This window comes from Elgaria multicarinata, chromosome 2 (genome assembly GCF_023053635.1).
Source record: "Elgaria multicarinata webbii isolate HBS135686 ecotype San Diego chromosome 2, rElgMul1.1.pri, whole genome shotgun sequence".
Lineage (NCBI taxonomy): Eukaryota > Metazoa > Chordata > Lepidosauria > Squamata > Anguidae > Elgaria > Elgaria multicarinata.
The window spans coordinates 130,788,388-130,801,344 of NC_086172.1; the positions used below are offsets into that span (position 1 = coordinate 130,788,388).

The window sequence follows — 12,957 nt, forward strand, 5'->3', positions numbered from 1 at the left end:
GCTTGAGGTGGCGAACGCCTTCTTTCTTACCAGGCCCTTCGCAGAGTGGATGGCGTGGGGCGGAGGGGCTGGCTGTAACCGGCCATTCAGAACGTCTCCTAAAGGAAGCGAAGAGCTGCGTGTGGTGGCGGCGGCGGCAAGGGGCACATTGAAAACCGCCCCGGTCCTGTTCTCCCCCAGATCTTTTCTCCAATGAGCTCAGGAAGATGTACGTTATTCCGCCCGCACCCACATGGTCTTAACAAGCCTGTTGGGTAGGTTACGAAGAGGGAGTGACTGGGCCAAGATCAGCTTCGTGACGGAGTGGAAAGTTGAACCCGAGTCTTACGGGGTTATGGGGAAATGGTTCACCGGAGCTTCAGCCCTAAGCACACACACGAAGGAGAGTTTACTCAGCTTTAGCTGGATCGCGCCAGACTCCAATGAACCCTCACAGCTCCTGCCAACCCAGTCCCTCCGGGTTATTTTTACCTGGTGGAGGGAGGCGGCTGGGGAGGGCTCTTCCTCACCTGGCTGGCCTCAGGGCCCCGGAGCGTGCTACTTTAAAATATTTTTTGACCTTCTATTTTGAATTGCAGCGATCTGAACCAATCAGACGCTGCCTTCGAGGGACACTGCCAATGGAATGATGTAAAGATCGCCCCGTGCCCGCCTTGGCTAAATCCGTCTCAAAGTCAGCGCCTGGTTGGTTCAGATCGCTGCTACTCAACATACAATTTTTTTAAAAAATTTTTTTATTAAAATAGGAGTGCTTTTGCCAGCCGGCCCCTCAGGTTGGTAGCGGCTGGGTGTCCTATAGTGATGCCGGAAGGGTAACGGGAAGACTTTCATCCCCTGCTTATAAAGCTTCCCTTTTCGGAATCGGAATACTAGATTTTGGTCTGAGCCCACAGGGCTTCTACATTTACTTAAAATGCAAGTAGGACAGGGAAGGGAAAGCTTTTTCAATGTAGAAGTGCTGCGAGAAAACAGGTATCTCCTCTTGCACTTCCGTTGGTAGAATGCCAGACTACTGGGACAAGAGGAAAGAAGGCAAATCTGAAGACTTCCCGATTATTTTTCTCTAGGAAATGCATGGGCATGTCCACACTAGCCATTTATCCCGGGGTCAGCTAGAGGTTGTCCCTCTGCGTCCAAATGGGGATTCCAGGATCAACGGTGTACAATCTCTGTTATCCCGGGATAAAGTGTTCTGGATATTTTACAATTTTTCCCAGTCTCGGGACCACCCCAAGGACAGCAGGCAGTGTGGCACAGGCTCCTGGGTCCTCCCTGTGAGTAGGGCCTCAGCAAATGGGCACAGAGCTGTCCAGGGGTGGGGGCTCCATGCCCATTGGGGGTAGGGGGCCCAGCAGTTTCACCAACCCTTGGATGGCTCTTGGCATCTTTGGGCGCCAAGATTTGAGGTGGCTTTCTTTTTGAACTTACTTTGGTGCACGATAGCGCTCACGTTGCTGCACAAATGTCTCAGGTGTGTGCATGCTGGGGGACAATCCCAGAAGCGAGAAAGCCCAGGATCCAACCCCCCTGCCCCGTCCCGGAAAACCCATAGGTGTAGACATGCCCATAGAATGGAGCGTGTTTTCCCTCTACACACTTGTGAGCATTACAATACGCATTACCCCAAGTATTTAAAAATGAGAGCAGCTCTTCCCAACAATACTTGAAATAAGTTACAAACACTTATTTTGTGCACTCTGATATTAAGTGCTTTTGAAAGAACATTTTATTTTATATGATGTTCTAATGTTTATATATACTACCCCAGACAACCATTTTTCCTTATTGGTTTTCCCCCCCTCTTACTAAGTTACTAGATAAAATAAAGCTCTGCTGCTGCACTGTTCAACAGGGTTCATATTAAAGTTCCATTCATGGTAGAAAGACAGTAGGTTGAAGGATTTTATTCATGGATTGTTGATGAATACAATAGATCTGACAAGGCACAACTGGATTACAGCTACAGAGCCAAAGGAAGAAAGCTTATTTGAAAATAAGCACATTTCAACCTATAAAATCTAACATCCCGGTGTTACTATCACTTTCCTTGTCATTATAAAATTCCTATGTTACATTGTGATCAAAATCCTAAAATGTTTTGATAGAGATCACTTTTTAATCTTGTTCCCCAGTTGCTTCCAACTTAACCATTTGTTTGAAAAAGCAATAGATTTCCATGTACAGTTGAAGATGTAAAATAGTGTGCAATTCTGAAAGATTGTTAGATTGTGCAAGATTTAAGTCAACTAGATTAAAATGCACGCAAATACTTACAGAAATTCTGACATATGAAAGTAGCAGGGGATAAGAGCATTTGAACACCAATTAGAAATATTTTTAGCCAACACTGCAAACTCAAGTTGCACAATGCAAAATTGTTGCCAAGGTGCTTTGATTATTTAATGCAACAAAATTGTTTACTAACAGCAAGACAACTCAGCTTGGAGAGTTCATCACATTCATTGTTTTCAGTCCCTTAGTTTTGTACTGATTAGAAGTTGCAACATAATTTACTTTAGCAAACATCAGATTTAATCTGTATGCATGGGTGCTTGGAGCAAAATAGATTTAATATCACTTTAAGCCACATGTTGTATGTGTGTTAGGCATTTTCCTAAAAACTGTTCCCACATAATTTGAGGGAATAAAAATAGTACTTCTCCAATCTTCCAGTCTGGGCTTTGACATACCTATTGGAAACTGAAAATTCCAAATGGCCAAGTGTTGCAAAATTAGTAAGAAAACAAGGCTTACTACAGCTGTACAACAAAAATAATGTTGCAAACATTCACTGAAAAACAGATGATCAAAAGCACAAGGAGGATTTTAGATAAAATAAATCTACAAAAAACCTACTAGTGGAATGGGATAGCCGAAAGACATTGAACTTCTACTAATAAAATAGCTTATACTAGTAAACCACATTGCAAGTTTCACCCTTGGCAGATGGCCCACGTCCCTGTGGACAAATTCATAACATTTGACACACTGAGAGGCTATAATCCTCCAAGCCTTAGTCCTGAACCCAAAACCATTGGCCTTGAATTATTACTTTAATAAATTTAGCGGAGACTGACAGATACCTATCAAACAAAACCTAAGAGGGAGGGAAAAGGCAGCTTCTGTTAAGACAAACAAAATGGAGTATACAAGTATTACCAAATCAGATTTTTGATGTACATTACTTCAATCAGCTCTCAGCCAACTCTTCAGTGGAATTTGCCCTCCTTTCTTTCTAATTCAGAGTTCATAAGATGGTAGAAGACTACAGTAGGAAAAATAATTTATAATCAAAAAGCAATGCAAAGAGAACAGTGAAGAAAAGGCCATTTCAATGCTCCATTCCAAGCTGCACTGCAGCCACGTTCCTTTGTTCTGATGCAGAAGGAATGTTCACGTTGATGGAACAAACTGGGGAGGGTTTGGAGATGTACCTCACATGCACCAGTAGCAATGCTCAGGAGAAAGGAGAGTAAAACAAACTATATTCCTTATAAATATGAGGATAACAAGGAATGGACCCTGATTGATCAGTGAAGAAATCGAATGCTCATTTTTTGTTCTACATCCACCTTCTCCAAAACCTGTGGAAAAGAAGAATTGTTAACCATTTGTTACAGTATTCCAATTCTATCTCAATATTTTGATGTTATGCCTTGCTCTAGACAATAATCCAGGTAATCGTTCATACTGGGCAAGTGGTCTTGTGCTCCACATTTCTTTTTGTAGGTCTTCATCTAGGGGGTTATCAGTAAAACATTTTATATGGGGAATGACTGCTGCACTTCACAACCCCAACATTTTTAATTTAGTTTAAAACCTGCCTTTCTTCTGTGACAGAACTCAAAAAAGCATATATAGATTCCCCAGGCAATCTCCCATCTAGGTACTAACCAGACTCAGACCAGATTACCTTTAGCAAAGTCATATACCCTCATACCATGCCCTGGGACAGTTACTGATATTGTCACAGTGGCTGAAATATCAAGTTCTTTCCCCTTAAATGTATTAATAATCAAGCTTGCAATTGCTACAAAACAGAAGGCCTCACCTCTGCCCATTTATGTTTAGACATCAAAAGTAGTAAAATAATTGAAGACATTGTGCACATTGAAAAGAATGGGTTGGACCCAATAGTGTCTTTACATGGGCACGACCCAAGCATGGTGGTTGCGGTGGCGTGTTCAGCCCCCACCACTGGCTGCAGTGATACAGCATCAAAATGAGCAGAAACACTAATTTCTGGACCTGCCCATTCCAGAAATGAGTGTTTCTACTCGTTTCAGCACTTGCCCATGGAAGCACGACATCATGGCTGCCATTGGTAGGTCCATGTGTGTGCCACCACCAGTGTGCCTGCACCACCTGTGCAAGGGCACTGTTGGATCCAACCCAATATATTTGTAAGCCACCTATTCATTTGTTTGCAGATCTGGTTAAGAAATCCTAGGACTTGAGCAATCACATTTGTCATCATTAAAATTACTTCCTAACCTTAACAAACTCTGCAAAGGAGATTGCACTATCACCATCTTGATCGGCCTCCTGGATTGTTCTGTCAGCAATGCTGCCCAGCTGCTCATCAGAGATGTTTACACCAACCATCATCCGCAACACCTGCAGTGTACAGAAATCCAAGAGGAATGAGATACTAGGTTTTTGTTTTTTTAATCTAAGTAACAAGAAATATTCTATCAAGCTCAGTGTTCAGGAAGATACCAGTCAAGTACAGCCATATTTTAAAGTTAATGGGAAGCTCTTTCTAAAAGTAAGGACATCAGTGCAGCTTCATTTGATACCATCAACCTGGAATTCCGAAAACATAATTTAAAGAAGAGTTTATGCTACCTTTTGCTTGACAATAACTTCTGCGTAAAAAATGCAAATTTCAGGTAAAACGTTTACATTTTGTTTCAAAGTTCTAATTGCCTCAAATTGTTACATGTTCCAAAGAGAATACAAACCCGATACTTCACAAAATGAAGCTATAAATATGACTGAAACAGGAAAGGATAGAAAGTAAACCTACAAGAGGTAGATCAGAATTGCTGCCATATAATTTCTCAATTCACACAAAGAGCTGATTTAATTTAGATGAACCTTCCATAGTTTACTTTAAATCTGCTATAGTGTGGAATAATTTCAGGATTATACTTTTTAAAAAATCTATACAGCAATTCCCAAATAGGACCATATTTTAAAAAGCCTATACAGAAATTCCCAAATGCCAATTATGTTACATTTACTGTATACTATTTCATTCCTTAATTTCATCTTTAATGAGGTTCAATGAAGGGCTTTGCCTTAAAGGCTAAAATTAAACAGTGATCTGAAAAATATACAGTTAATCTATGGGCTGTGTAAGCTTAACAGGGACTGCTGGGGCTTCCCTCTGCAGTCTCTCCCCTCACCTGCTGGGCGTCAGCTGACTGAGTGCTCCACCTCTCCCTAACAGGTACATCTGCAGCCTGCCAGAGGCTGGGAAGGTGGGGTGTGTTTGGCTGGTGGGGGGAAAAGAAGAACAGGGACTGCTGGGGCTTCCCTCTGCAGTCTCTCCCCTCACCTGCTGGGCGTCAGCTGACTGAGTGCTCCACCTCTCCCTAACAGGTACATCTGCAGCCTGCCAGAGGCTGGGAAGGTGGGGTGTGTTTGGCTGGTGGGGGGAAAAGAAGAACAGGGACTGCTGGGGCTTCCCTCTGCAGTCTCTCCCCTCACCTGCTGGGCGTCAGCTGACTGAGTGCTCCACCTCTCCCTAACAGGTACATCTGCAGCCTGCCAGAGGCTGGGAAGGTGGGGTGTGTTTGGCTGGTGGGGGGAAAAGAAGAACAGGGACTGCTGGGGCTTCCCTCTGCAGTCTCTCCCCTCACCTGCTGGGCGTCAGCTGACTGAGTGCTCCACCTCTCCCTAACAGGTACATCTACAGCCTGCCAGAGGCTGCGCCTCGGCGACGCGCAGAGTGCGGCGCCCATAGGAGATACCATACTACTGTACCTGCAAGATCTCCAACCAGCCAACCAGCAGCAAATTGTAAAATACATTTTAATTACTTTTTAATATGTGCCTGGGGAGCTCTGGGGGATACGGGGATGCCCACATAACTGTGGTCACGGGTAGGGGGAGGTATGGTGCTAGGGGAGGAACAGGCCAGATGAGGAGAAGAGGGGATAGATTCCTTACAGCTATTCCCTCTTCTGGTTCCTACCCCAACCGGATAGTTCCTGGTGGCCATATCAGCTTGCTCTCGGGTCTGGTGGTGCTGCTGCTGAACGCCAGGTCAGTCCAGAATAAAATCTCCCTCATCCATGATTTGATTGTGGATGAGGGGGCTGACTTGGTATGCATCACTGAGACCTGGGTGGGTGAACTGGGTGGGGTTGCTCTCACCCAGCTCTGCCCTCCTGGGTACTCGGTGCAGCACCAGCACAGACTCGAGGGCCGGGGAGGGGGGGTTGCCGTGGTCTATAGGAATACAATCTCCCTCTCTGGGCTTCCTGTTCAGTCGAGTGCTGGTCTGGAGTGTTTGTACTGTGTGTTGGGTACTCGAGACAGATTAGGGATTCTGCTGGTGTACCGTCCACCCCGCTGCCCAACAGTCTCCCTGCCTGAGCTGACGGAGGTTGTCTCGGACCTGGTGTTGAGGACCCCCAGGATGGTGGTTCTGGGGGATCTCAACTTCCATGCCGAGGCTGCTGTATCCGGAGCGGCTCAGGACTTCATGGCTGCCATGACAACCATGGGGCTGTCTCAACATGTCATCGGCCCAACACATGCAAAGGGACACACACTTGATCTGGTTTTCTCAACTGGACAGGAAGATGGTGATCTGGAAGTGGGGGAACTAACATCTACCCCCTTGTCATGGTCGGATCACTTCCTACTGAGGTTTAGACTCTCGGCGGCCTTTCCCCTCTGCAAGGGTGGGGGGCCTATTAAAATGGTCCGCCCCCGGAGGCTAATGGACTCCGATGGATTCCAGAGGGCTCTGGGGGATTTTCCTGCTGATATGGCCGGTGCTCCTGTCGAAGCCCAGGTCGCTCTGTGGAATGCAGAGATGACTCGGGCGGTTGACACGATCGCGCCCAAGCGTCCTCTCCCTCTGAGCAGAGCCCGGTCAGCTCCTTGGTATACATCTGAGCTGAGGGCGATGAAGCAAGAGGGGAGACGGCTAGAACGCAGGTGGAGGAAAACTCGTGCTGGGTCTGATCGAACACGGGCTAGAGCTCACTATCGAGCCTACTCTGTGGCGGTGAGGGTGGCAAAGAGGCAGTTCTTTTCCACCAGCATTGCGTCTTCTCGGTGTCGTCCGGCGGAGCTTTTCCGAGTGGTTCGTGGCCTGTTACACTCTGGGCCAGGGCGTGAGATAGTTGAACCCTCGGTAGCACGCTGTGACGAGTTTGCACGGCACTTTGAAGATAAAGTCGCTCAGATTCGTCATGAATTGGACACCACACTTAATGCAGCACCACTAGTAGAGGCGTTCAGAGCGCCGTCCGGCTCAGTTTTATTGGATGAGTTTCAGTTATTGAGGCCCGAGGATGTGGACAAGGTGCTTGGCCAAGTCCGGTCGACCTCCTGTGTGCTTGACCCTTGCCCCTCGTGGCTCATTACATCAAATAAGGAGGGGATCGCCGGCTGGGTCCAGGAGGTTGTAAATGCCTCCTTGAGAGAGGGAGTGGTGCCGGCCTCTTTAAAAGAGGCAGTAATTAGACCACTCCTGAAGAAGCCTAATCTGGACCCGGAAGATGTTAACAACTACAGGCCGGTGGCTAATATCCCTTTCCTGGGCAAGGTGCTTGAGCGGGTGGTTGCAGGACAACTCCAGGCACTCTTGAATGAAACGGATTATCTAGATCCATCTCAATCGGGTTTCAGGCCTGGTTTTGGAACAGAAACTGCCTTGGTCGCCCTGTGGGATGACCTCTGTCGGGAGAGAGACAGGGGGAGTGCGACCCTGTTGGTTCTCCTGGACCTCTCAGCGGCCTTCGATACCATCGACCATGGTATCCTTCTGGATAGGTTGTCTGAACTGGGAGTTGGAGGTACTGCGTTGCAGTGGTTCCGCTCCTACTTGGATGGCCGATTCCAGAAGGTGGTGCTGGGGGATTATTGCTCTGTGCCGTGGCTCCTAAGCCATGGGGTTCCGCAGGGCTCTATTTTATCCCCTATGCTGTTTAACATATACATGAAGCCGCTGGGGGAGGTTATCCGGAGATGTGGACTGAGGTGTCATCAATATGCGGATGACACCCAGCTCTACCTTTCCTTTTCATCAAACCCAGGTGAGGCAGTGACTGTTCTGAACCAGTGCCTGGGCACGGTAATGGACTGGATGAGGGCTAACAAACTGAGACTCAATCCAGACAAGACGGAGGTACTGTTAGCGGGTGGTTCATTTGTCCGGCGAGGTGATGTTTGCCCTGTCCTGGACGGGGTTGCACTCTCCCTAAAGGATCGGGTCCGTAGTTTGGGGGTGCTCTTCGATCCAGAACTGTCACTTGAGGCACAGGTGAACTCAGTGGCAAAGAGCACCTTTTATCAGCTTAGGCTGATATACCAACTGCGCCCTTATCTGGACAGTGATAGCCTAGCTACAGTTATCCATGCTCTGATAACCTCTCGTTTGGATTACTGCAATGCGTTATATGTGGGGCTGCCTTTGAAAACGGTCCGGAAGCTTCAGCTGGTACAAAACAAGGCAGCCCGTCTACTAACAGGGACTGGCTGGCGAGATCACATTACGCCAGTCCTTTTACAACTTCATTGGCTGCCAGTCCAGGTCCGGGCCCGATTCAAAGTGCTGGTATTGACATTTAAAGCCCTAAACGGTTTGGGGCCAGGTTATTTGAAGGAACGCCTCCTCCCATATGTACCTACCCGGACCTTAAGATCATCTACAGGGGCCCTTCTCCGTGAGCCCCTGCCAAAGGAAGTGAGGCAGGTGGCTACTAGGAGGAGGGCTTTCTCCGCTGTGGCACCCCGGTTGTGGAATGAGCTCCCCAGAGAGGTCCGCCTGGCGCCTACACTGTACTCCTTTCGTCGCCAGCTGAAGACCTTTTTATTCACTCAGTATTTTAACACTTAATTTTAACTTAAATTTAAATTATACTGTTTTAACTCTGTATTTTAACCTTATATCAATTTTGCTGCGTGGTTTTATCCTGGTTGTGCTTTTTATATTGTATTTTGTATTTGTATTTTTAACTTGTTGGTTGTTTTATGATGATTTTAATTTTTGTGAACCGCCCAGAGAGCTTCGGCTATTGGGCGGTATAAAAATGTAATAAATAAATAAATAAATAAATAAATATAACCCACCTGAAGCAGCTCCTCTCGAGAAATCTTGTCATCTTTATCCAGATCATATAGCTGAAAAGCAACTAGGGAAAAGAACGAAATTCAAGGTTAGTCATCTTTTCTCACTGTTACCATATACAGAGTGCATCATGTAAAACCCTGAGTCTAGGCAATATGTGGCTCCAAGTGAGAAAAGCTTGGGAAGAGAAGCAGGAAGAATCTTTACTTTCCATTGAGTCTGGGAGATTTGGTCTGGTGGATGTGATAGAGACAGAGGAATCCTATCTATGGATGACTAAGTTCAATGGGACTTACTCCCATGTAAACATGCATAGGACTTCAGCCTTAGAAAGGGAAGATTGAGGTCAGGGGGGCGGCAGATGAGGGCACAAACAGATGCATGCACTTAGTGTGTACATGCATACATACGGAAGAGAGACATGGAGGGAAGACGAGGTGAATTAGTAGATATTTTAGGGCTCAGACCCGGCCCCTTGTCTTATAGTCAGTTACATGAGCATGTTCCTTGCCCCCTTGGCATTGTTGTAGCACCCATAATAGTTTCTTACATTTTTAAATGCATCCATGGCCCCAAAATGGTTGGAGACCTCAGCAGTGGGGCATGAAAACTAGAGAGTTGAGCCCAAGACCTCGTGGTAAAAGTGAATATTCAGGAAGGATTTTCAGGAAATAAGAGAGATGGCATTACACAAGTGTTCTGGGAAGTAGTTCCATGCATGAGGGATGGCAAAGGAAATAGGAGTCATTTGAGGAGGAGACATTTGACAGCTGAGCATGGCAGAGCTGGAACAGGGATGAATTGGGATAAGAGAAAAGAGGTAAGAGCCATGAAGAGCTTTAAAAGCAAGGTGCAGGATCTTATAAGTAATCTTGGAGTGGACAGGAAACCAGTGTTGGGATTAAAGGAGGGATGTCATGTGATCAGAGCAATAAGAGTGTTTTTAGAACAAAGTGCCAGATAGAGGAGAGGGGACAACACTAGACCTGAGATAAGATTGTAGATGTATCTCTAGAAGCACGAAGTAAGATATTTACATGGTAGAGAGAGTTACTTTATAAAAAACCCTTAATCTCCTGTTAAATCCTATAAATATTTCCATGACAAGAATTGGTCTGAAATTCTTCCCAATTCCAAGGTTAATTTTTGTAATTTAACTCTTCCCCCTTCTTTTACTCTTCCCTTTGTCTGATGTGTTTGTAGTTTGTGAGTCCCTGGGCAGATACTTTTGAACAGGCTTAGTGTACAAACAATTATAGCACTGGTTGAGAAGGTATCAGGAGTATCAAGAATGAAGTAGATTTAACCTGATCGTGCATCTTTGTGGGTATAATTGACATTAAATATCTCCTGTAGAAAAGGGACAAATGTTATGATAAAAGGATGCACACTCAAATATGAAAATAAGAGCTTTGCTTTAACAAATGGTATAAATTCAAGTTTCACTTTTAGAACTCTTTCTGCTTTTGCTTCCTTAAGATTTGTGGCTAACTCTAAACTACATATAAAGAAAGAGGGGACAGATTCTAAGATCAGGATTACAAGGTAGGACACAAAGCAATGCAATAAGTCTGAACAGATGTACAATTAAAAATATCTTACAGTGCAACTTGTTGCTCCGGCTATTAAGTGGTTCTGGCCCATTCTGGTCTTTGCTTTTCTCATTATCTTCAATGGGTCGGAAGTGGGCCAAAGTTCTCATAAATCCACGGAAATTCACCTGGTCCTCTCTACAAAGGGATTGACACACAATCCATCAAAGTTATGGATTCTATTAAGTATGAACAAACAAATTTACTGGAGTTTGTGGAATATTATGAAAACGTTGCTGCTATTTTCCTATAATTAGTCTATGCACACAACTGGACTCCTTTCTAGCCAGTACAGAATAGAATTATGTTGCTGTTCAATTGAACAATGCTGAATTATCATCTCAAAAATGTAAAATATCAGGACATTAGATGTAGCCTCAACTGGGAAGTAATCAGGTTTTCAGCTCTCCGCTAGTATTTTCTTTCTTTCTTAAAATACAGTGTTTGTGAGGTGAGTTAACAAGTTTTTGGTACCATTTGATAAATGGGGCAACATGAAAACATTTCAGCCCAAATATTTGGCAGGACAAGATACTATTACTTATAGTCCTATATGAATTGATTGAATCCATATTAGAATTTATATGTGTCTTATTAACATTCCAACAAGCCAATTCATCCTAATTGATCATTTGAACATTTTAATTCCTGCTCAATAAAAAAAGTTTCCTTTTTAATATATGCATGTGTGTATAAGAGAGAGGTGGAGGAACAAATCTGCCTAGACACAATACAACCAATGTTAAAAGATCCCTTAGATATATACTTGTATCTCTGTGCGTGTGTATGGGCATAGGTGTGTTCAGAGAAGACACTCAGCAACAGTATAAAAGGAAGTCAATCCAACTTAAAGAAATGCCTAATTTTAATAAAAGTTTAAGTAGCTACTACTTGAAGATCCTAAATAGAGACCTTGACTAGCAGAGGCTACTGAAACACTGCTGCTTTGAGAGGATTGTCTAGATGCTGAGCCACTACTTTTACTACAAATATTCTTGAAACATCACAGAAGAAATTCCAGCTATTCACTAATTATCAGCATAAGATCTGAAGTCCCAGGAGATTGGCATTTAAGAATCCACATGTATCCTAGAAACATTCCACATTAATCAATGAAGTCTAATTTAGAAAATGCATTACCCTTCTGGAAAAAAGGCATTGATAATCCGGTCTCCTAGCGGGTTGATGGCAAGTTCTGGAATGCGTTGAAAATCTTCACGGCTACAATTTCAAAGAAATCCACATCAGTTCTTTAGCAGTAGTAGTAAAACCTCAGAACACCCATGTTAAGCTTTCATTTTGTGTAATAAGACTGACTGCTATTTACGATTCAGATACCACATAACGGTTCTGAATGTTTTTCTTAAAAGGGGATCAAGGTAAGGAGAAAGTTATGTCCAGCTCAAAGCATTGTTTATAATCAATAGCATTGTTCATAATCAATACTCACTGATCATAAAAGTACTGAACTTCAGATGAGGCATTGTTGTGACTGTGCAGTGTGACAAATTTGGATTCTATGATATGGGATTTTTGTATTTAGCTGGATCATGGATCAGCAGGTAAAGTGTCCCATGCCATATTCCAAGAACAAAGTGTCACCACAGAAACTGTAAGCTTACAAAATCCCTAATATTAACACAGTTTTTAATTAGAAGACTTTGAGATTAAACATGTATTTTTATCTTTTACTTTAACATTTTAAGCAGCTTCTACTTGATTCACATTTGATATAAGAGCATTGAACATATCAAATACATAATAATGGTTATAAGCAAAATACATTTTAAAAAGTGTTCCGTCTTGGACACATGGTACCCTGTTATGTAGGTTGGTGCAGGAATATTGCAAGCAAGATGCAAAGACTTCTGGGGCAAATATTTGTGACAAGTGATTTACAAAATATTGTCTTTAATTCAGAATCTGATAGCTTTCCTAGAATCCTAGTCATCTCAGCCTTCATTTAAAAACAAGGACAGGTTGCTTACCTGTAACTGTGGTTCTTCGAGTGGTCATCTGTGCAGTCACACATATGGGCTCTTCGCCTGCACG

General features: G+C 44.1%; 1 protein-coding gene across 1 annotated transcript in view; it reads right to left on the minus strand.

Annotated features, from left to right (window-relative positions):
* Positions 1–1,888: 1,888 nt before the first annotated feature.
* Positions 1,889–12,957, minus strand: part of CHP1 (calcineurin like EF-hand protein 1) — a 31,690-nt gene continuing 20,621 nt past the window's right edge. Inside the window, exons 3-7 of the mRNA XM_063117701.1 lie at positions 12,046–12,126; positions 10,916–11,043; positions 9,316–9,377; positions 4,495–4,617; positions 1,889–3,584 (exon numbers count right to left, since the gene is read on the minus strand). Of these exons, the coding sequence (XP_062973771.1) occupies positions 3,531–3,584; positions 4,495–4,617; positions 9,316–9,377; positions 10,916–11,043; positions 12,046–12,126 (448 nt within the window). The 3' untranslated portion in view covers positions 1,889–3,530. The remainder of the gene's footprint in view (positions 3,585–4,494; positions 4,618–9,315; positions 9,378–10,915; positions 11,044–12,045; positions 12,127–12,957) is intronic.